The sequence below is a fragment of the Geotrypetes seraphini genome, chromosome 2 (genome assembly GCF_902459505.1).
Source record: "Geotrypetes seraphini chromosome 2, aGeoSer1.1, whole genome shotgun sequence".
Classification (NCBI taxonomy): Eukaryota; Metazoa; Chordata; class Amphibia; order Gymnophiona; family Dermophiidae; genus Geotrypetes; species Geotrypetes seraphini.
The window spans coordinates 45,608,188-45,632,204 of record NC_047085.1 but is presented as its reverse complement, the minus strand read 5'-3'; the positions used below and the strand labels follow the sequence as shown (position 1 = coordinate 45,632,204).

The 24,017-nt window shown below is 42.4% G+C and overlaps 1 protein-coding gene across 2 annotated transcripts in view; it reads right to left on the bottom strand.

Annotated features, from left to right (window-relative positions):
- Window positions 1-24,017, bottom strand: part of MRPL13 (mitochondrial ribosomal protein L13) — a 66,922-nt gene that overhangs the window by 20,816 nt on the left and 22,089 nt on the right. For both annotated transcript variants that reach the window (XM_033933249.1, XM_033933250.1), the window contains exon 4: window positions 12,429-12,489. In XM_033933249.1, the coding sequence (XP_033789140.1) occupies window positions 12,429-12,489 (61 nt within the window). The remainder of the gene's footprint in view (window positions 1-12,428; window positions 12,490-24,017) is intronic.

The following is a 24,017-nucleotide window of genomic DNA, read 5'->3' as shown; positions in this document are numbered from 1 at the left end:
ATGTGATTCTTGGATATATGGATTGCTGATGAAGACAGGAATTTTGGAAATACGGACTTTGTTGGGTCTTAGCACATCATCTCACTGCCTACAACTGAGTACAGTTGTATAGCTACTACTGGACTGTTTACTAAAATTACCTGGCATTGGCGTGTGGTGAGGTCTTTCAGGGGATTCAGTGATTCCCCAGTTCTACAGCCCTGCTTTTTTTTTTTTGTTTACTCTTTGCTTAATGCAGTTTGATTTGTTGAGTAGGCAGCCTGCTGCATCAAAGAAAATGTAAACAAAAAAAAAAGCAGGGCTCTTGGACTGGGGATTCTCTGAACCTCCAGAAGGTCCTGACAGTACTGATCTGAATTTGATTGGCTGAACAGCATCTGCCTGTTGCCTGCTCAACCAATCAAATTCAGAGCAATGCCCTCAGGGCCTTTAGGGGGTGGTGCAAATCTCCTGAAGACCCTGACTGCTACCTGTATTCATCCAGATTATTTCTGTATTCCACTTATTTAACCCAATTCTTCTGTCTTACCCATTTTGTATCTCTATTATGATGTTCCATTGTATTGTGTTGAATTTGTATCATACTTAGGCAAATATTCTAACATGCTGCCCTATTATGATATATCATTTATATTCTGCTGACATTTATCATATTTGTTATATTGTACAATGTTGTTTTAAATTGCTTATGTCAGACACTATCATATTTCTGCTTGTACAGTACTCCCCCGAGAACGGAACCCCCGCGAATCTTGAAAATTGGCGAATCTTGAAAATCAGCGAGTGAAGGACATGCTCTGACCGCCTCTTCCTGCACTAAAGTCGGGCCTCATCAATCAGGAAATGCGTGTCAACGCAGCTCCTTATTGGTGAAGTCTGACTTTAGTGCAGGAAGAGGGGGTCGGAGCATACTGCGAGTGATTTCCTTCACTCGCCGGCGCTCCGGCTGCTCTCTCCTGCCACCCTCTCCTGCTTGGTCATTTGCAGTCAGAAAATACCACGAATGAGTGGGGCCACGAATTGCCGTTCGCGAATGACCAGGGGAGCACTTTATTAGGATTTAATTTGCCTTATTATATCATTGTTTTAACTGTGTTTTATGCTGACATTTGGCCATTTTACTCTTTTTACACTATTAACACAATGAAAGTTGTATATATCAAACCTATATCTGTTGTATATCATCTTGGGTAAATCTCTTCATAAAGGCAGTTAGGGCCTGATTCTCTATAGCGTGCCTACATTGCATGCTAAGGCCACTTTTAGCTCTACTGGGAAATGGACGATTTTCCTATTTCTTCAATTTCCCATTAGCATGTGTCCGTTAGCACATGAGCACTTACTGACACCTATTTTGTAGGATATAGGGCCCCATGCTCTAATCCTACACTAATCAGCAAGTGGCAGTGTCCAAACATTAACCAATAAGTAAAGCCATGCCCATGTACTAAAAAAAAAAAAATTTAGCACATAGGTGGCATGCACCCATGCAAAAACTACTACAGCTTACTAAAAGGACACCTGAGATTTTCTTAGGTGAGAAGCAACAGCCCTTTACAAAAACCTTTACTAAAATGCTGATCTGTAGTTCTCTAGCATGATGGGAGGTAATGAATTTGTATGTTTATATGTATACAGTGGTACCTTGGTTTATGAGCATAATTCGTTCCAGAAGCATGATCGTAAACCAAAATACTCGTATATCAAAGCGAGTTTCCCCATAGGAACTAAGGGAAACTTGCTTGATATGTTCCCATCCACCCCCACCCCCCCCCCGAGGACAGCGGCGCTGCTCTCCCCCCCCTTCCGAGAACCGGCATTGCTCCCCCTGAAGGCCCTCCCCACGTGATCCGCCACCCCCCCTCGCGATCCGCCACCCTCCCTCTCCTGCGATCCGGTATCCCCCCCCGCTCGCGTCGCACCCCCCACCACGATCTAAAAACCCCAAGCACCCACCCGAACACGCTGCTTACCCCCATCTGGCCACCGGCACCAATGTATAGGACATGCTGGTGCCCGAAGATCTGTGTCGTCTTCTTTGCTGGGCCTTGAGCATCTGCGCATGCTCAAGGCCTTCGAGTTCACGCTCTCTCCGAGATTCTCAGAGATCTCCGAGAATCTCAGAGAGAGCGTGAACTTGAAGGCCTTGAGCATGCGCAGATGCTCAAGGCCCAGCAAAGAAGAAGACGCAGATCTTCGGGCACCGGCACTGGCATGTCCTGAGTGTTGGTGCCGGTGCCGGTGGCCAGATGGGGGTAAGCAGCGTATTCGGGTGGGTGCTGGGGGATTTCAGATCGCGGCGGTGGGGTGCAACGCGAGCAGGAGGATGCCGGATTGCGGGGGACGCCGCTCACAAATCGAGGCAAGCTTGGTTTCCGAGGCGCCGATTTTGCAAATGTTTTGCTCGTCTTGCAAAACACTCGCACACCGGTATTAATAATTTTTTGCTAATTAAGAACATAAGATTTGCCATACTGGAACAGACCGAAGGTCCATCAAGCCCAGTATCCTGTTTCCAACAGTGGCCAACTCAGGTCACAAGTACCTGGCAGAAACTCAAAGAGTAGCAACATTCCAGAGCTGAGATTGTGATGTCATAATGCCTCATTCCACCAATAAGAGCCAACCTAATCAGAGATGTCACAATGGCTTGATTATCCTATACTTGGCTCACATAAGAATTGCCATACTGGGACTTATATATTTTTGTTGATGGTGCATTAACTATTAAGAGCAAACAACAAAGGGGAGAACCAACAAGGGTCTGCAGTCAGGAATACGAAGGCAAAACCAAAACAAAGAAAACTGCGGACAGGCGTACAATGATGCAGGCAAAGTTTATTATAACAATAGATAAAATGCGGTTAAAAACATCACTTAAAAGCAAACAAGTGGACCCGACACGGCCCGTGTTTCGGAAAACACGCTTTCATCAGGGGTCCTATTAAATCAAATAAAACAACTTGTTTGCTTTTAGGTGATGTTTTTAACCGCATTTTATCTATTGTTATAATAAACTTTGCCTGCATCATTGTACGCCCGTCTTCAGTTTTCTTTGTTTTGCCATTAACTATTTAGCCACTTTTTATTGCTGCTAGTGGTTTTAGCATTGCCGCGTGCGCTAGACGCTAATGCCACCATTGAGCTGGCATTAGTTTTTGGCACGCAGTGTGAGGTTAGCGCGTGCAGCAATGTAGCGTGCGCTAAAAACGCTAGCACACCTTAGTAAAAGGAGCCCTTAGTGCGTAGTGTTTTCCTACCTGGCCCTGATATGCATATCAAAAGACTGCAGCTCAAACAGTATTGCTATGTGGCTCCCGGGCAGTGGATCTGCCACAGGAGAGATGAATGAGGTGAACAGAAGGTGACAAAACTATAGAATTATATGATGTATAATGTGGTAGCAAAACCCAGGTCTTTGCTACGCCCTCTCTCATTAGTTGTAAAGTTTGTTATTTTAACTTCAAGTGTTGGAGATTTCGTTTTCTGAGCGTAAGGGGGTTACTGATACAAAGCTCTAGTTTTGAAAAGAAGTCTTCCATAAAATACTGCTTTATTACCTTCCATCCATCCATCTTATTTTCGATCCCGTTGTCCCCAAAGAGTGCAGAACGGATATCAGTACAAGATTACAATGCAAGTTTTCATCCTAGTTTATTTATGGCTTGATATACCGACCATCACATGTAACAGGACGGTTTACAATATTAAAAATTTAAGATTTAGTTGAAATAAAATAAGAGGAGGGTAAAACTAAAACTATGACAAATTAAGACTTATTAGAGACGAAAGGTACTAGGGGATAGGGAAGTTTTAATTACAATGTGTAAATAAAAATAAAAAGGAAGGGATAGGGAATAATGAGAGGGAGACAGGGATGGCGCTTCTTAAAAACTTTTTCCCCCCCTCTTATTGATAGGCATGTTTAAAAAAAAAAAAAAATGTTTTAAGATTCGTTTTAAATTTATTTTGGAAATTTTTGTTGCGGAGATAAAGTGGCATTGAATTCCAAAGCGAGGGTGCGACTACAGAAAAAATAGAATTTCTAGGATAGTATAGATCCTTGATCGAGGGTATTGTCAATAAGTTTTGATTCATAGATCTAAGGAGTGACCCAGACTGGTTCAGTTACCAATATAATCAAGATGCAGGCTTTATTAAAAGTTCAATCCAACAATCCACAAAACGAAATAGCTAGGACCAAAACCACGCAGAGTTTTGCCAAGAGTCATTTTTAGCCTCTGCCCCATGAGTTTCTGCATCAGGACCTTTAGGGACCCCTGAGGAAGACAGTTTTGTCAAAACACTGACCATGTTGGGTCCACAGTCCCCAATGGTTTGGGTCCTAGATATTTCTTTTTGTGGATTATTGGATTGAACTTTTAATAAAGCCTGCATCTTGATCATCTTCTCCACAGTGTCTTTGGTTTTATTAGATTTTTATTTCTGTGGAGTACTAAGGGTCAACCTTTTGGATGTACTTCAGTTACCAATATACAAGTCTTTGTAGTCCATGGATGAAGGGCAGGAGGTCAGATGAAGAGGTTATGTTTTTATTGCTCCCTTTCCCCTTAAGTCTTGCACTGGAATGCTTTTATGTCTTACTTATATATCCTGATATTCTCTTCTTTTTCTGCACACTGTCCTGACCTAAGGAAGGAAACTTCAAAAACTAGTCAAAAATATTTACAATAAAAATACATTGCCTTATTTTCCATTTTTTTGCTTTATTTAATCACCCTTTAAGTGGACTATGGGCTCCTTTTACAAAGCTGCGCTAGGGCCTTAACCCGCTAGCCACTACTGCCTATTATTGAGCAGGCGGTAGATTCCCGGCTAGCGCGCGCTAATCCGGTGCTTGCGATAAAACCGCTAGCACGGCTTTGTGAAAGGACTTCTAAAATTCAACACCCTCTTTACGTTAGCTGCTATCAGAACCTGGAATGACCTTCAGCCCCTTTAAGAACAGAACTGAACTACCTCATCTTCAGAAAACATTTTAAAACTTACATGTTTGTTAACTATCTATCTGCCCAGTAACTTTACTTCTTCTAGAGTTTTTTTCTTTTCTGTTGTGCTTTTTTGTTCTTTTCTCATTCTTCCCTTTCTTTATTCCTGGTATGTATAATTATAATTGCTTGTTCGTTTATTCCTTTTCATAGTTAAGATTGTGAGCCCATTGGGACATAGAGGGAATTTACTTAAAGTACCTGATTAACCTTTGGCCATTGCATAAATCAGATTTTATTTGTTTTTGTAAACCGTTTTGAAGCCATTTAGCGGTATATAAACACTGCAATAAATTAAATTAAAATAGCTTCCTTGCCATGTCTGTATTGTACTGTTTTTTGTGGCTGTACAGTGCTATTCTGTTTAATAAAAATTATTTAAAAAAAAAAAAAAAAGCTATCACGCTGCTTTGTTCACAGGTGAGTTTGTAGGGAAATCTGCAAAGCCTTTGACATGGTTCCTCACAAGAGGATCTTGAGCAAACTTGACCTGCTGACGTTTGAACTAGAGAGTTGCACGGAGACAGAAATCTCACCAATCCCCGCCCGTCCCTGCCAGGATCCTCTCCGTCCCCACCCGTCCCTGCCAGGATCCTCTTCGTCCCCGTCAGGATCCTCTCAGTCCCCACCCATCCCCGCAAGGAATTACCTCCATCCCCGCCCGTCCCCATAAAAAGCAGCAATTACTTCTGACAGGATCATCAATTCCACAGTTTCTTTTGTGTTTGCGCTGCTGTTTTCCTTGTGGAATCTCTTTGGTGGAACCCTTTTTTTGTTTTCTGTTTAGGTAATTAACTTATAAACCCCCTCTTTTAGTAAGGCTGACGTGTCCATTATATTATATGGATGAACCCTGCTTCCAAAGCCTTCCATCCCCATGGGAGTCCCGTTGGCTAGAGGGGGGTCCCCGTGGGAGTCCCGTGGGTTAGGGGGGGTTCCCGCGGGACACCCGCAGGATTCCCGTGATCTCCGTTCCCGAGCAGACCTCTAGTTTGAACCCAAAGTGGTGAACTGGATTAGGTTGTTTTAGGGCTCCTTTTACGAAGCCGCGTTAGCGGTTTAACGCTCGTAATAGCGCGTGCTAGCCGCTACCGCCTCCTCTTGAGCAGGCAGTAAGTAGTTTTTCAGCTAGCGCGGGGGTTAGCGCGCACTAAAAAGTTGCGTGCCATAAAGCCGTTAACGCGGCTTCGTAAAAGGAGCCCTTAGTTTTGAACACACTTTTTGAAAAGTTAAATAAATGTACATACATCTTCACCCCAAAATTAACCATACCAAATGTAAATGTGCATGAATAGTTTTCCCTAGGATAATTTTCAATGTGAATATATGTACTTTTGCTTAGAAAATCTGGGGTCTGTCTAGCAGAAAGTGCGTGTGTACTTTTTGCTAATGCAGAGAGAAAATTACAGCTGTAAGTTTTAACATTTCAATTTTTCAGTTACTTTCCTGCAATTCCTTGGAAACCCTGGTTACAACCGTATTTGTTTGTGAAAGCTTTTTACTAGGTAGCGATGTTTTAGATTTTGAGAATCTGTTGTATCTAGTTTTATTAACAGCTAGAAGAGCTGAGAGGATTAGGTAGAAAAAATATTATTACTGATTACATGTGTGTATGTTTACGTTGTAAGCCACTTAGGCTTTAAGTGGTGAAGAAAATTTTAAAATAAACAAACAAAATATTCATAACAGCTAGACCAGTGGTTCCCAACCCTGTCCTGGAGGACCCCCAGGCCAGTTGGGTTTTCAGGATAGCCCTAATGAATATGCATGAGAGAGATCTGCATATAATGGAGGTGCCGGGCATGCAAATCTGCTCCATGCATATTCATTAGGGCTAGCCTGAAAACTCGATTGGCCTGGGGATCCTCCAGGACAGGATTGGGAACCACTGAGCTAGACGATTTAGCACATGCTAAACGCTAACACATCCATATAATATAATATAATATAATATAAAGGACTTCATGTACTTACTGTATGGTACATTATCTGTGACATTATGAGCAAATCACATAGGGGTCCTTTTGCTAAGGCGTGCTAGCCGATTGAGCACGTGCTAAATGCTAACGCACCCATTATATTCTTTTTTTTTTTTTTTTTTAATCTTTATTTAAATTTTAAACATATTATCAAGAATAATCTTCTTGTACAGAATATGAGTGAGTCAACATAATATAAAACAAATGAAGTAACAGTTATATGACAAAATTACTATTTACTCATCATAATTAAAGTCCCAAAAGCACCCATTATATTCTATGGACATGTTAGCGTTTAGCGTGTGCTAAATCGGCTAGCATGCCTTAGTAAAAGAGGGGAATAATGAAAAAGAGGTAATCTGTGAAACTTTTCTTAACATGCTACTATTACTACTTATCATTTCTATAGTATTACCAGATGCGTGCAGTGCTGTACATTAACACACAAGAGATAGTCCCTGCTTGAGAGAGCTTACAATCTGTGACAGACAAACAGGTCAAAAAGGGTGAATCTAAACACTTTGCTCAGGTAAAGAATTACAGAGGGAATGATAAGGCAGATAGGGTAGGAACTATAGCGGGAATGACAAACAGATATGGGTGCTTTAGAAGTGGGTTGGAGTTAGGACTCCTAAGAACTCAGGGAAATTGCAAGGAAGCAATTTTAACAATTTAATAAATAGCGACTGCACATTTGAAATGGGTGAGTATGGATATTACTTTTTGTTTTGAAATTGCACGCCTGTCTTTTAAGCACTCAAATGTTAGGAGACAGCACCACCTAGTGTACAGTTGTAGTTAAAGCATGGCAGGAAAATCAACAAGTAATGAAGCTAAAACACCTACTTAGGGCTAGATTCACTAAGCCCACCGATCAAGTCCCGACCACTTAGCAACCCGAATTTCCTCTGACCCAATTCACTAACCTAGCTTCAGTTTTATAAATCAACTCTGTAGTGAAATATATACCTAAGCGTAAGATTTGGTTTTTCTGCCCATATTATACAACAATGGTCCTGAAAAAGATATTGCTCTATGGGAGATTATAGAAATTTTTTGTCCCAAATTCATAATCAGGGTGGTAGTAAGGGGAACACAGTGAGAGCAAGTTCCTGGCTCTAACAGTTGTCCCTCTCCCTTCTCACATGCTTTAACAACAAGAAATGGAAAAGAAAGGGTAAAAGAAACAGAATAGATCAGTGAACACTCTCACCATGTCCCCATGCTGCCATCAACCTGCCTGCAGCTGTCATTATTTTGATTTCAGTGGCAGGGAAAGAAAAAGAAGAGGGTTTGGTGGCCAGTAGGATGTGCTTTGATGGGCTACAGCTGGTCTTCCTCCTCTCCCTTGGCTGAAGTAAACACTGCTACTATTGTAAAGGCCAACTAAGTGCTTCTTGCACTAAAGTCAGTCGGTAATACCAACTGGATTGCTGTTAGCCGATTCTCTGGCCGACTGTGGAACAGCGACTGATGCACTACCAAATTTGCATGAAAAAGATTTGCACAGCCTTAGGCTCCTCCCTTTGTATCCCATGTGATACATGGGGAGGGGCCTAAGGTTCTGATGTGCTCAGATGCCTAGGGGGAGAGGCCTTAGGCATCTGAGCCAATCAGAGCCTTAGGCTCCTCCTCGTGCATCACCTGGTACACTGGGGAGGGGAAGGCATGTCATTTTCCATGGGCGGGGATTGGAGCTGGAGGACATGCTTCTCTCCAGCTCCCAATGGGTAGCAAAGGTACTGGGGTGGACATCCCTCCTGCCAATTTTTTCTCATGGGGGTGGTGGGGATGGAATAGCAAGAGGGAGTGGGCATTCCTCCTGCCAATTTTCTCTTGGGGGGGATTCCTGGTGCCAGGTTCGTTGGGGGTCATTGGCCGTCATCGGCAGAGGGAGACTTTTTTTTTGTTTTCATTTTTTTAATGGACAGATATTTTGCTTGTTTAACACATATCTGTGTCATTGAAAAAAAAAATGGGGGGGTAGACCTGTCGGTAAAAAAAGTATTTCCTTAGATTACTCCTATGCCCTCTCATTCCAGAGCTTCCTTTCAAATGAGACTCGACTCATACGCATTTATGCCACGTAAGTATTTAAATGTCTCTATCATATTTCCCCTCTCCTGCCTTTCCTCCAAAGTATACATATTGAGATCTTTAAGTATGTCCCCATACACCTTATGACAAAGACCAACTAGCCTTCCTCTGGACTGACTCCATGCTTTTTATATTTTTTTTAAGGTGCGGTCTACAGAATTGTACACAATATTCTAAATGAGGCCTCGTCAGTCTTATATAGGGGCATCAATACCTCCTTTTCCTACTGGCCATACCTCTCCATTTGCACCCTAACATCCTTTTAACTTTCGCCATCAGCTTTTAAATCTGTTTGGCCACCTTAAGATCATCACATACAATCAAATCCAAGTCCCACTCTTCTGTCGCGCACATACGTTCTTCACCCCCTAAACTGTACTGTTCCTTCGGGTTTTTGCAGCCCAAATGCATGAGCTTGCATTTCTTAGCATTAAATTTTAGTTGCCAAATTTCAGACCATTCTTCAAGCTTTGCTAGGTTGTTCCTCGTGTCTACTCCAGGGTGTTTATTGCAGATTTTGGCATCATCCGCAAAGAGGCAAATCTTACCCAACAGCCCTTCAGCAATATTGCTTATAAAAATGTTTAAAAGAACAGGCCCAAGAATAGAACCTTAAGGCAAGCCACTGATAACATCCCTTTCCTCAGAGCGATCTCCATTGATCACTACCCTCTGTCGCCTTCCATTCAACCAGTTCTTGACCCAGCCTGTCACTTTGGGATCCATCCCGAGGGCACTCAGTTTATTTATTAGACGTCTGTGTGGTTTATTTATTAGACGTCGGTGTCAAAGGCTTTGTTTAAATCTAAATACACCACATCTAGCACACTCCCTCTAGCCAATTCTCTGGTCACCCAATCAAAGAAATTGATCAGATTTGTCTGACAAGACCTGCCTCTTGTGAATCCATATTATAGAGAGCAGTGAATTTAAAAATGCAGATATCATCATGAGCTGGTTATCCATAGAAACATGGAATATGAAAACAAATAAATACTGACTATACTTGAACGGCTTGAATTATACTAGAAAAAAGTATGTGCTAAATACAAATAAATGCATACATAAAATAAAATCTCTATGCTCATCTAATCTGCTCATTTCCTTCCTGTCATAACACCACTACTCTGCTTTTTGGCATTTTGACTAAGATCCAAGAGTAGACTCTGAGAGCTATTGGATGAGATGAGAAGGATCCCTACGTGGGACCTTCTACTGAGACTGAGAACATGCATAATAAGAAGGAGGACAGTGTCCTGCTAACTAACCTCAACGGGAGCACGATTATATTCCAACCATTTCCAAAGCAGAAAGATTAGCCTCCTGTTTTGGCTTTATATTCATTTTTCTATAACTAAGGATCCTCTATGTCTATTCTTTGCTCTTTTAATTTCCAATGCTGTTTTTTCCTCCGCCATTTCCACTTACATGTATCTGCCACTATCTCTTTGAAAAAAATCTTTGTTATTCTACAATTTGTCTTCTTTCAGCTTACTGCATGATCACATGTTCCGTAACTTCTTTTCTATGTAATAATTCCTACTTCTTGCATATTCTTTATAACACTGAGGAAATTAAATGATTTTATTAGATGTTTCCCCTCTTCTGAGTATACATATTTAAATCCATTTTAAGACTCAAAGTATAGATTCTGTACCATTTCAGCAACCCTCCTCTGGTCTGTCTCTACTTTATCTAGGATTTTTTGTAAAGAAACAATTTCTAGAACCTAATGTAGTACTCTGTGATCCTTAAAATGTGATAAAATGTTACAGTCACTATGTTTTAATTGTAAAATTAATGCTCAATAAGCACAAAACATCTGCATTAATTGTTGGGAGGTATTTCCAGCAGTTTACGGTTCGGATAATGCAGGAAACCTTTAACACAATGGGGCTCATAATCAAAACTTAAACACGTCTAAAACCCCGAACAAGTAGGCACTTGGACGACCTAAAAGCCAGGTCATCCAAGTGTCGATAAACAAACTGACTTTTTGGATGTGTCACAGGACTTTTTATGCTCTGAATGCCGCCCAGAGTTAAAAGGGGCGTATTTGGAGGAGTGGTTAGGGCAATATGTGGGCGGGTTGTGGGTTGACCTAGACTTACCGTAGTTGTCCTGTAGGGATAATCGAATGTTTTACTAGACACCATGGACGAAACTTAAACTTAAACGTTGTGAGTTAGAAGATGTGAAAACAGGTATAAGTGCCAAAAAGGTATCCAAAGTGACCAAATAACCACTGCAGAGACAAAGTAAAGACCCCAACACACTCTACAAAGATCAGAATAAAAAGGTACATACAGTACTGTCTCCAGAACTTCAGCACCTGGTATAGCTGCACACAGGTCTTTTAAATAGCATGGGGGATGGGCTAATGAACCACAGGGGACCCAGGCCCATAAGCCACTCTAACCACTACATTTATGGTGGAACATGTGCGCCCACCAAAACCCACCAAACCCTACTCTACTGCCATATAGGTGCCACCTGCAGTCATAAGGGCTATTGGGATTGTAGACAGGTGGGCATAGTGGGTTTTGGGGAGCTCACTATAACCTATAAGGAAGTTCTGGTGAGATGTTTATGTGGCACCCTTTTTGTGAAGTTCACAGCAGTGCGCTGTAAGGTGCCCCACTTCTCTGTTGCCATGTCTCAGTGGCCAGTCCATTAAAATATTGACCCCTCCCATGTCCAAATGATCTTGTTCTGGGCATTTGGGATTTGGATGAAATTTTGGTATAAAGATAGACATTCTGGCAGTCTGGAAGAACAATAGCCTGGACGTCCAGATGATGATTTTCAAAACAAAGAAATATTCTAGACGTATTTTTCAAAAATGGGCATTTTCCCACTGCTGACTTTGGCCGTGTAGCGCCATACATTCAAATCGGACTTAGACGCATGTTTTGATTATGCCCCTCAATGTGATTAGGTACCTATTCAGGGGGGGCACAACTGGGCTGCATCACTTGTTGCATTAATTGCAAAGGGCAAATTACCATGTGGTAACTGTAAAAAAATAAAAAATAAAAAAGGCACTTAAGTTTACTTTGTCATGCGTGAATTGCCGTGTTAAAGTCTAACAGTTTGGTAAACAGGGCCTGAACTGAGGTCTCAGTAACGATCTGTAGAGAGGACTTTAGCAACTTTTCTTCTGATATCTGAAATGACCACTTTTTGGACTTCAAGGTAGAGATTCTGCCAGTGAGCTCTGGAGCCTAGCTTTACAGAAATATGTTAAAAAAATAAGAGAAGAAAAATTCCAAACCACATACAAAGATATAATAATAATAACTTTATTTTTCTATACCACCATAGTCAGACGACTTCTACTTACTGCTGTTTGATCCTTCCGGTGTAGCTCTGCTGCAGTCACTTGTTTGAAGCCATGACGGTAACTATTAAGATAAATGAAAACATTTTCTTGAAATTTACCTTAACCAGAAGTGGAAGTAGAGGGTGGGTATGTGAGAGTAAAAAGCTTAACAGAAAAATGTACCTGCTTGCAAATTTGTTGCAAATAAAAATTGGAAATCAGTGACTGTTACAGTATTACAATACCATCTATAATAATAAAATGTTAAGCGCACATGCGCACTCTTACTGGCGTGTTCCCTGAGATCTGATCTGTCGGGCTGTGGCCGGTAGGAGTGCACATGCGTGCCAGACAAGCCTCCCTGCTCTCCACCTCGCGCCGCTGCAGTGGGTCCTCTCACGAGATGCACCTGCGTCGAAGGATTTCGATGAAGGCGGCGATCATGAGGGGAGCTGCCGTGGTACCTTCAAAATTAAAAATAAACTTCGGGCAGAAACGGCCCCACACTTGCGGCTTGGCTTCTGGCACGTGCGTGGCGGTTGTTGGTGCCTGCAGGCCGCAGCGGCTGCTTGCTCTATAGAGGAAGGGCTACTATTGTGCTGATTTTGCTGCTGCTCTTTACAGGGTTTCTTAGTTGAGGTCCCCTGGCAGCATCGGGCAAGGACTCCTTCATTGCTCTCATTCGATGATACGAATGCAACTTTGATGTGAAGGTCAGTGGGTGGCAAACGTATTGATTGTGAGCTGCTGAATTATGGATGCTGTTACTGCTGGACAGAGGGAAGCAGGGAAGGGGCGTTGCTGGACAGGGGAATTCAGGGAGGATGGAAGGAGCAGGAGAGAGACGGAAAAAAATATGTTCTTACCTGTTAATTTTCTTTCCTTTAGACGCAGCAGATGAATCCAGAGACCAATGGAGATAGCCCACATCTACCAGAAGGTGGAGATAGAGAAACTGATTGACAGGTGGTTCTATTGGCTGGCATTTCTCCTGTTATCATCAATATAGCTCCTTGCCCAAGCATCCGTAACCATCAATAGGCATAACATGTAAAAAACTTCTTTCCCATAACAAATCACAAAATGCAATAATACAAAATACAACCATCAACAATAACAAACTCGGAAAGCTGCAAAAGAAAAAACCGACAGACAATATCCAGAAAGGGTGGGGCTCTGGATTCATCTTCTGCGTCTAAAGGAAAGAAAATTAACAGGTAAGAACATAATTTTTCATCCTTAGCAACAGCAGCAGATGAATCCAGAGACCAATGGGATGTAGCAAAGCAATCCTCAATTTGGGTGGGAAGCAAACGCTGCCTCCGCAACAACCGAAGCACGAAACGCAACCACCGCACGTTCCCCCGTATCCAACTGGGAAAACTAAGATAAAGCACTCTCGGAAGACCAAGTAGCCGCGAGACCAAGCCCCTCCCAGGAAAAAACCACCTCTGGACCGAGTCCAAGAAGTAATCAGCGCTCAGTCGGAATGGCCATGAAGATCTGTCGCCAACCGCATCAAGCAAACAGAAATAATGTCCTCCTGAACCCATCGAGCGATGGAGGCTTTGGATGCTATGAAGAATACAAAAAAGGCAATCTAAACAACGAAAAGTCATGAGAATTCTAGCCCGTGGAGAAAGCTAAGTACATGCAAAAAATGCAGTGAACAGCACGGCCCCCCATGAAGAAGGAAGGAAACGTGAGAATGCCATAAAAGAAAAGATGACACCTCCTGAGAAAGAACTGGAGGTACCGTCCGAACTGACGCTCCAGATTGTGTAAATCAGAAATAGGGATCCCTGCCGAAACAAGGCCCGCAACTCGGAAAACCGCCGAGCCGAAGCCATGGCCACAAGACACCACGTGTGCCACGGCACAGCCTCTTGGCGTCTCAAAAGACAAGGATGAAACGAAGCCTTCGGTAAACTGCGAAGAAGTACCTTAAGACTACACTCTGAACAGGGCTTACTACGAGGTGTACGAATATACCGTACTCCGTTTAGGAACTGAACTACATGAAGCTGAGAAGTAAGCGAAGAGCAAGATAACAAGCCCTTGAAGCTGAAGGGAAATGAATGCCAAGCCCTTGGCAATACACTAGTGCCAAAAAAGAACCCAGGAAGGGTGCAACTGCAGAGAATTACCCAAGAAGGAAAAAATCTCCAAAAGGAAGCAGAAGCCACAGTGGAATACGCCTGTATCACCAGAATAAGAGAAGAAACAACCTGCCAGCGCATAACCCCTACACGCAAGACGAGACCTTTCAAAAGTGAGGTCGTAATACCAAAGTAGTACAAATAAGCATGTTGATCGGACTCTAGGTAAGCAACCCGGAGACACCAAGAAACTCAACAGTTCGGCGGACGACAGACTCATCAGAACCGCCTAGCAAAAATGGCGCAGCCAATCCAGAGAGTCTACAAATACTGCGCCCTGAAAGCGAGCGTGAGATGGCCAAGCCAAGTCATCATTAGCCATGGGAAACCCTGAAAAAAAGAGAAACCAGAGGCGAGAAAGAAGCCACGCTGCTACCCCCTTGGACTCCCACTCCCTATGTTTGCCGCAGAAACTAGGAAGCATAACATGTCAAGACGAGGCTGGCTGCTTTGTAACGCTGAGGAGGAACAGCCCCAGAAACCTACAACCACTGCAGCTCTATTGCCAGGGAAAGAAAGAAGCGTGTGCTTCTGCCACGTGGGAAGGCACCGGCTCCCTTAACCAAGTATAGCCCTGCACCGAAGCCACTCCGGAGAAAACCAAACGTTTACCCCACAAGAAAACAGCGGCTAACAAAAGAAAAGTTCTAGCAAGAAGAACCACTTAACAGTGAACCAACTGAGCTCACCCCAGCACAAAACAGCACCCGCAGGTCAAATACAAGAAGAGTTAAACATATACTCACAACCTTGTTAGGAGTGCCGGTAGACACCGGCAAATGCCGGTTGCTCAGCACTAGCAGGGCAGAAATGCAACTGCTCCGTCCCTTTTTGTATTTTTTTTTTTTTTTTTTTTTTAAATAAGGGAAAGAAGAAAAAACAGGGACTAAGTCAAACCCTCTATCACCGGAGGGAGGGTGAGGCAGGGAGCTGGGGGGGCCCAGGTGTAACCTCTAAAGCCGGCACCGTTCAGCCGGACACCCCAGTCTCACTGAAGAGAGAACCTCAACAGGAAAAATAGACTTCGTAGCTCACTGAAGATAAAAAACTCAACAGGAGAAAATAAGGTTCCAGACACAGCCAGAATCCAGGAGCTAATAGAATAGCGATCCAACCCCTGCTGGGAGATAGAGCATACTGATGATAACAGGAGAAGTGCCAGCCAATAGGACCACCTGTCAATCAGTTTCTCTATCTCCGCCTGCTGGTAGATGTGGGCTATCCCCATTGGTCTCTGGATTCATCTGCTGCTGTTGCTAAGGAAAGGGTAAATGTAAAGGGGAGGGGGAAGAAAAAGGAAAGGATTCCTACTGCTGGACAGGGGGAGCAGGAAAGAGGTGCTGATGGACAGGGGGGGGCCAGAAAAAGGAAGAGAGGCCTACTGCTGGACAGGGGGAGCAGGAAAGAGGTGCTGCTGGGCAGGGGGGAGGTAAAACAAAGGGCTGCTAGATAAGGGGAGCAGTGAAGGGATGGTGGTGGACACAGGGGAGGTAAAAGCAAGGAAGAATGGACAGGGGGAGCAGCCAAGGGATGGTGGTGGACAGCCGAGGAAAAAGAAAGACATAAAAAAAGAAATACAGAAAGCGGCTAAGGAGAAGGAGAGAGAAAGAAATAAGACAGACACACACACATATATTCTAGCACCCATTAATGTAACGGGCTATAACGGGCTTATAAAGTGGATAACTGAGGTGGTTTCCACTACAATACAAAATCTGTAATTTCGATAGCAGGGGTATCACTATGGAACAATTTGAAAGGACCATTAAGATTACTTTCGGACATGCAAAAATTTAAGAAGATACTTAAAACAACTTTATTTTTGGAAGCTTTTCATTGAATGAGTAGTGGTATTTTATGAGAGCATTGGAATTATTATGTCCTGGTTTGTGTGTTTGATATTTTATGTTTGTAAGCTGCTTAGGTTTTTAAATGGGTAAGAAATTTTTTGAATAAATAAATAAAAATATTTAAATAGCTGTTTGCTTTGTAGAAGTTTGATCTAGTAAGTTTTTAGAATGTAGCTTTGAATAGTGCTAGACCTATGTCTTTGATGCTTGAGACTGTTGCTGCCTCTGGTCTTCTACTGTGTGTCCAAGCGACCTCACCCATCTCCCTGAACTGGACAATTTCTCAACTTTTCAAATTTTTACTCAAGACAAATTACAGATTCAGGCATGATAAGTAAGTCCTTGCCCCAGGTTGTTTATATTCTAAGTAAAAACCTAAGGGAATTGGGGGGGGGGGGGGATGACTCATCCAAAGTAACAAGGAACACCGGTGGAAAATGTGCTTTTGCAACTAGGTTTCCTTGGTTCTAGGGCCCCTACTGTAACCACTAGGCTAGTCTTCCATTTGGAATTAGAAATCCAATCAGCTATTTCTACAGACTACATCTGGGAAGACATCAGGACCTTAATCAAGAAGTTATATTCTCAAAATGACATGTATTCTGAATAATAAGAACAGACCAGACCAGACCAAAGGTCCATCTAGCCCAGTTTCCTGTTTCCAACAGTAGCAGAAACCCAAATAGTCACAACGTTCTATACTACTGATCCCAGGACAAGCATCGGCTTTCTCAGTGTTTGTCTCATCACCACGCTATGGACTTTTCGTCCAAAAACTTATCCAATTTCCTAAGATCTTCCTACAATTTTTCACAGTTCTCATGTATTTTGACAACTTTGAATAGTTTGGTGTCATCTGCAAATTTAGGGCCCCTTTTAAAAAAGCCACGGTAGCAATTCCCAGGTGGCAAATGCAATACAGTCCATTCAATTCCTGTGGGCTGTGTCGCATTTGCCCTTATTCACTTCCCCTTGTTGTTTCAATTTCCAGATCATTTAGAAATATGTTTTGGTTTTTTAAAAATGTTTTTATTTCCTTCGTTCTTGAGTTTGTCTGGTAATGTCTGGAAATATCCAGACTTTTTTTTTTTTATCACAAAATGGTACCTGAGAAATTCTAAAGAACATTTTAAAGACTGCATTAACGTCCTGTTCAAACACAAAAGACACCAATAAAATTGCTCTTTCAGTATTTTCAGTGATAGTAGATTCCAATAAGTTCGTAACATTTAAAGGAGCATTAACTGGACTTAGTTGTAAATTCGCTGGATCCAATCCCATTTCTTTTTCCTTTGGCAAATAGTAAATACGGTTTACTGGCGGGATATTGTCAGAGGAAAAACTCGCAGATTGAATATAAGAATTCTCAATTTTCCTAAATCTCTGGTGATGACTCCCATTGACCTATTGAAAAAATACCTGTCTGAGAAATATGTTAAATAGCACCGATTCCAATACAGATCCCTGTGGCACTCCACTGAGAAAAATGGCCAATATTTCATACATGACCATTCATTTCTATATCAAAAGATAATAAATCACAAATCACTTTGTATGCTGTAGGGTATTTGCAAGCTATAGAAACACCATAAAAAAATGTGCAGCGGAGGAAATACAGAATATAAAAACTGTCCATACAAAACAAAATGAAATAGTTTAAAGAAATACTAAACAAGAAAAAAGTTTCATAGTTTCACAGATTCTTTTACCTGGTCCCCCAATACTTTGACATTAAGGAATCCTTTTACTAAAGTTTAGCATGTACTAATACAGGGTCATTTTTGATAATGTGTCTAAATAAGATTTGGACTAGAGAATAGCATGGGGACAAATTTTTCCCCATCCCCGCAGGAACTCAATTTCCCCTTCCTGCCCCTGTGAGTTTTGTCACTGCCCCTGCCCCATTCCTGTAAGCTCTGCCTTACAAGCCTCGAACACTTCTGATTTTAAAGGGTTTGAGGCTTGTGCAGATGAGGACAGAGCTTACAGGGAAAGGACAGGAAAAGAACTCACTGGGACGGGATGAGAAAATGAGTTCCTGAGGGGATGGGAAAAATTTGTCCCCGTGTCATTCTCTAATTTGGATGTCTTGAGAAATGCGTCCAAAAATCAGGTGGAGAAAATGTCCATTTTCAAAACCATTAGATGACAGTCTTTTTTTTTTTTTCTTAAAAATGACCTATTTAAACGTTTTGGCTCTTATGACATCTAAACATTTTTGGTAATTTTTGAAAATAAAAACATCCAAGTTAAAAATGTCCAAACCAAGCCATTTGGACATAGGCGGGGGCCACCATTTATACTACACCGGCCACACAGACATGCCAGCAGAGCAGTGCAGCATTTTAGAGGGCACAGTTGTGAATGTCACATAAAGGGTGTCAGGTGTACATCTCATCATAACTCCCTTATAATGTATGGTGATTCCTCCAAAACTCCCCCAAACCCTACTATACCCACCTGTCTACCACTCCAATAGCCGTTATGCCTGCAGGTTGTACATAAATGGTGGTACAGTAGGGTTTTGGTGGGCTCACACTTTCCACCATAAATGTAGTGGCTAGAGCAGGATATGGACCTGGGTCCCCCTCTCTATGGTTCACTACACCACCCAACAGATTACTCCAGATACCTGCTTGCTGCTCTACTAGGGTTTCCCATACCAGGTACTGCTGTTTAGACACAGGCATGTATTGTTTCATTCATATCTTTGGGGGAATGGGAGGGTGACCAGTGGGAAGGTCATGACTTAATCCCTCCAGTGCAACAAAAGAAGAGGCACATGAGATGTCAAAACCAACCTCCAGTTACATATACTTGATTGATAATTGGTCCAAAGTCCAAATACAAGTCCTTGACTACAGTGTGAATATGGCCCCTCCAGTGGTCATCTGGCCAGTTTGGGTACTTTTTTGGCACTTAGATGCTTTTAAAACAGGTCTAACTCTGGATGTCTATATGGCATCCTGGACACCTTGGTAAAGGTTTGATTACTGACACAAGTCGTCCAAGCGCTAAGCACACCCCAAGTCTGCCCATAACACTCTTCTGACATGGGCCCTTGAACTTTAGATGCACTGCAGACAAAAAGCCTAGCAAGATGTCTAGGAAGTAGGATTTGAAAATTTGCACTTGGACATTTTGGCAATTAAAAATTCCAAGGGCCAGTTTATGCCTTTTTTGGGATGTCTTTCTTTTTGGAAATGAGCCCCATAGACAATAGCTTGTGCTAAGTGCCACATGGCCCACAAGTATAAAAATAGGACAAGCAATATCTATATACATGCTAAGGTTTAGTAAAAAGTTGTCATCTGTGGTTACAAATTATTCAAAACTCAGCCATTCAGTTTTCATATAATGCTGGGAAAATTGTCACATTATTTCTTTAATTCCAGTGCTCTGGCTTCCTGTATCATGTTGTGAAATATTTTAGATTTTACTTCTAAATGTCATGGTGCTGAAATCAGGAATACTAAATAAATATCAGCTACCGTACAGTCCTGTAGACCTCTCCCCTCTCCAAAGTTCTTATCTCCTTGCTACTCTGTTGGAATTTCCATATATTCTCACTTCCAGGAAGAGCTTTCGCTATCCCGATTCAAAGCAAACCTGAAAACATTTTTATTAGGGCAAGCTTCTGGAATAGGCCGATTGAGGATATACTTGGAAATTGTACGCTCCTGCTATTATTGTACGTTATCTGTTTTATTTACTTATTATTTATTTAAAAATTTATATACCGCATAAAACTATGCGGTTAACATATTGGTTATACACAAGGAGGGGCATAATCAAAAGAAACGTCCAAGTGTGTTTTGGCCTAACTCACAAGTCATCCAAAGTCGGATACAGGAAAATGTCCATTTTCATAAAATATGTCCAGCATATTTTTTTTTTCCAAAAATCGTACAGCTATACATCCAGCCATCTGATCGTCCAGACCACTAAGTCGTCCATCTTTATAACCCATTTTTGTCCAAAAATTTGGCCAAGTAAAAAATGCCTAGAAAAAGACCTTTTGGACGTGGGAGAGGACAGAAAAGTAAGGGACTGGACACCCAGACATGGCAACAGAGTAATGTGGCACCTTACAGTGCACTGCTGTGAACTTCACAAAAAGGGTGCCACAAACACCTCACAGCTCCCTTATAGGTCATGGTCAGCACCCCAAAACACCCCCAGAATCTACTAGACTCACCTATCTACCACTCTAATAGCCCTTATGGCTGCAGGAGCCACTTATATGGCAGTACAAAAGGGTTTTGGGATCTTTATGGGAGGTGCACGTTTCTCCATGAATGCAGTGATTAGAGTGGCTTATGAGCCTGGGTCCTCCTCTCCATGGTTCACTAACCCACCCCCAAGATCACTTAAGCCACCTCTACAACTGATACAAAATGCAGCAGTCAGGATGATTTTCGGGCTGAAGAAGTCCGATCACATAACCCCTTCTTACCGACTCCTACACTGGCTGCCGATGGAGGCGCGCACAAAGTTCAAGCTAGGATGTCTCTGCTTCAAAGTATTAAACGGTCTAGCCTCAAAATACATCACAGATCTCTTCTCATTCCCAACCAACAGACACGAAAGAAAAACACACATGAAATTTGTCTCCCCACCGGCTAGAGGATGCAAATATAAGAGACACCATCAACAACTGCTATCATATCAAGCAGCCCTATGGGGTAAAGACCTAGAAAAACTCATTGCACACACAAACAATTATGAAGAATTCAGGAAACATCTAAAAACTTACCTATTCTTGAAACACCTAGGCAACGAACCGGAACATCAACCCCCCTCGTAACATCATCACATAACTAAACTTGCAAACTGTTAACCCCAACCCCGAATCACTAACTACGAACACTCCATTCAAGTCACGGAATATTTCTACTTCTGTGCAAACAGCTTGGCACTCCCGGGCCTTGCAACACACAAACTGTTGTTAACATTATTAATATTATCAGATGTAGACTGCCTCACTCTCTAATTCATTGTACGAGATGTATAATGCTATACTCTTTAACTCATTGTACGAAAAGTTTCTCTTTATTGTATGGAGATGTACACTGTTAAACTCCTAATTCATTGTACGTAAAGCTTCCCTTTATTGTATTTACTTTTTCTTTTATTGTATTCACAATCTCTTCTACTGTAAACCGCCTAGAAGTCGCAAGATAGCAGGCGGTATATAAAAATAAAGTTATTATTATTATTATTATTATTATGCAGCTCTACTAGGCTTTCCTATGCCAGGCTGCCAGGTGCCGATGCTCTGGAGGCAGATATGTAAAGTTGTTATTATGTTTTTTATGGGGGTGGGGTCAGTGATCACTGGGGCTATGTATGAGGGTCTGTACTTTGTGTCTGCAGTGCTTATATGGTCACTTTGGATATCTTTTGTGGACTTAGACCTGGTTTTAGATGGCCTAAGTCACAGCGTCCAAGTTCCGTCTAGGCAGTGTTGTAAAACCTTCAGTTATACATGCAGTACGACTAAGTCTAGGATGGCCCATGTACCACCCAAATCCTGCCTCACCACTCCTCCTAAAACGCCCTTTTAGCTCTGGTTGTTCAGCAGCACTGTGAAGGCCTAAACACGTCTAAAACCCCGTTCAATTATCGGCACTTGGACGTTTTTTGTTACTGATCGTCTAAGTGCCGATTTAGGCCAGTTTTTAAATGTTTTCCTGTTTCGATTATGAGCCCCCTAATATATACTGATCACCCTTTAGTCGCATGGATATGTACAATCAATAGACAAACATCATATCAATAAAACATTCAACAATAAAACTGTAACAAGTTAAAACCTAGATATTTATTGGCACTAGCCTTCCAAGCAAGTCAACAAAACAACTGGCTAGGCAACTTCATCAAACTCTCCTCGTCCTACCTTAACTTCAGAAAACTAATTAAAACAAACCTGTTCAACCGATTTGTAACCAAGAACCCTTAAACCCTCTACTGTACCCCTTTTCACATCTTCTTGTTTCCCCACATTGTGACTTTATGTAACCAAAATCCTCACTGTTATTTTTTTCTTCTCGCTGTATCCAAACTCTCCATTGTTACTTTACATTCGCTGACTGTCCAGCTCTTCTTGTTATAAACCGCCTCGAACTACTATGGCTTTGGCGGTATATAAAAAATAAAATTATTATTATTATTATATCTTACAGGAAGAATAAAAGTAGCAGCATTTCATAGAAAAGCATTAACAAAGAGCTGTGTTTTCAACATTTTCTTAAAATTGATCTTTCCAACACAAAAGCGCAGTATGCCTTGTAGAGCATTCCAAAGTTTGACACCCGCCACTGACATCATTGATGCTCCAATTCTAACGTGAATAATAGGTATCCTCCCCTCTAAACTCAATTTCACAGTGTTTTCAGACCTTAAATTTCTTCTAGGTTGGTAAATTTCAATTCTTTTAATACCCTTGGAGCAATTTGGTACAATATCTGATGGATGATTGCAATGATCTTAAAATGTACTCTTTGCTTTATTTATACTAACTAGTGTTTAAGCCCGTTACATTAACGGGTGCTAGAATATATGCCTGTCTGTCTTTCTTTATGTTTCTCTCCCTGCTCCTGTCTCTTTCTTCCTTTCTTTCCGTCTCTCTCCCTACTGCTATTTTTCTCTCTCTCTCCCTGGCACCCTTTGTCTGTCTGTCTCTCTGGTTCCCTGTCTGTCTTTTTTTCTGTCTGTCTCTCTCCCTGGCCTTCTTTTGTCTGTCTGTATTTCTTTCTGTCCCCCCCCCCACTTTCCTTTGCAGAAGCAGCAGCGGTATTTCCCTTCCCCTCCAGGTCCCAGTGAAGTAGTAGCAGCATTTCCCCCCACCCCCCATTCCCTACTCTCCCCCCCCCACTTTCCTTTGCAGAAGCAGCAGTGATATTTCCCTTCCCCTCCAGATCCTGTGAAGTAGTAGCAGCATTTTCCCCCACCCAACCCCATTCCCTTCTCTCCCCCCACTTTCCTTTGCAGAAGCAGCAGCGTATTTTCCTTCCCCTCCAGGTCCCTGTGAAGTAGTAGCAGCATTTTCCCCCACCCAACCTCATTCCCTTCTCTCCCCCCACTTTCCTTTGCAGAAGCAGCAGCGTATTTCCCTTCCCCTCCAGGTCCCTGTGAAGTAGTAGCAGCATTTTCCCCACCCCCCATTCCCTTCTCTCCCCCCCCCACTTTCCTTTGCAGAAGCAGCAGCGTATTCCCTTCCCCTCCAGGTCCCTGTGAAGTAGTAGCAGCATTTTCCCCCACCCCCCATTCCCTTCTCTCCCCCCCACTTTCCTTTGCAGAAGCAGCAGTGATATTTCCATTCCCCTCCAGATCCTGTGAAGTAGTAGCAGCATTTTCCCCCACCCAACCTCATTCCCTTCTCTCCCCCCACTTTCCTTTGCAGAAGCAGCAGCGTATTTCCCTTCCCCTCCAGGTCCCTGTGAAGTAGTAGCAGCATTTTCCCCACCTCCCATTCCCTTCTCTCCCCCCCCCCCCACTTTCCTTTGCAGAAGCAGCAGCGTATTCCCTTCCCCTCTAGGTCCCTGTGAAGTAGTAGCAGCATTTTCCCCCACCCCCATTCCCTTCTCTCCCCCCCCACC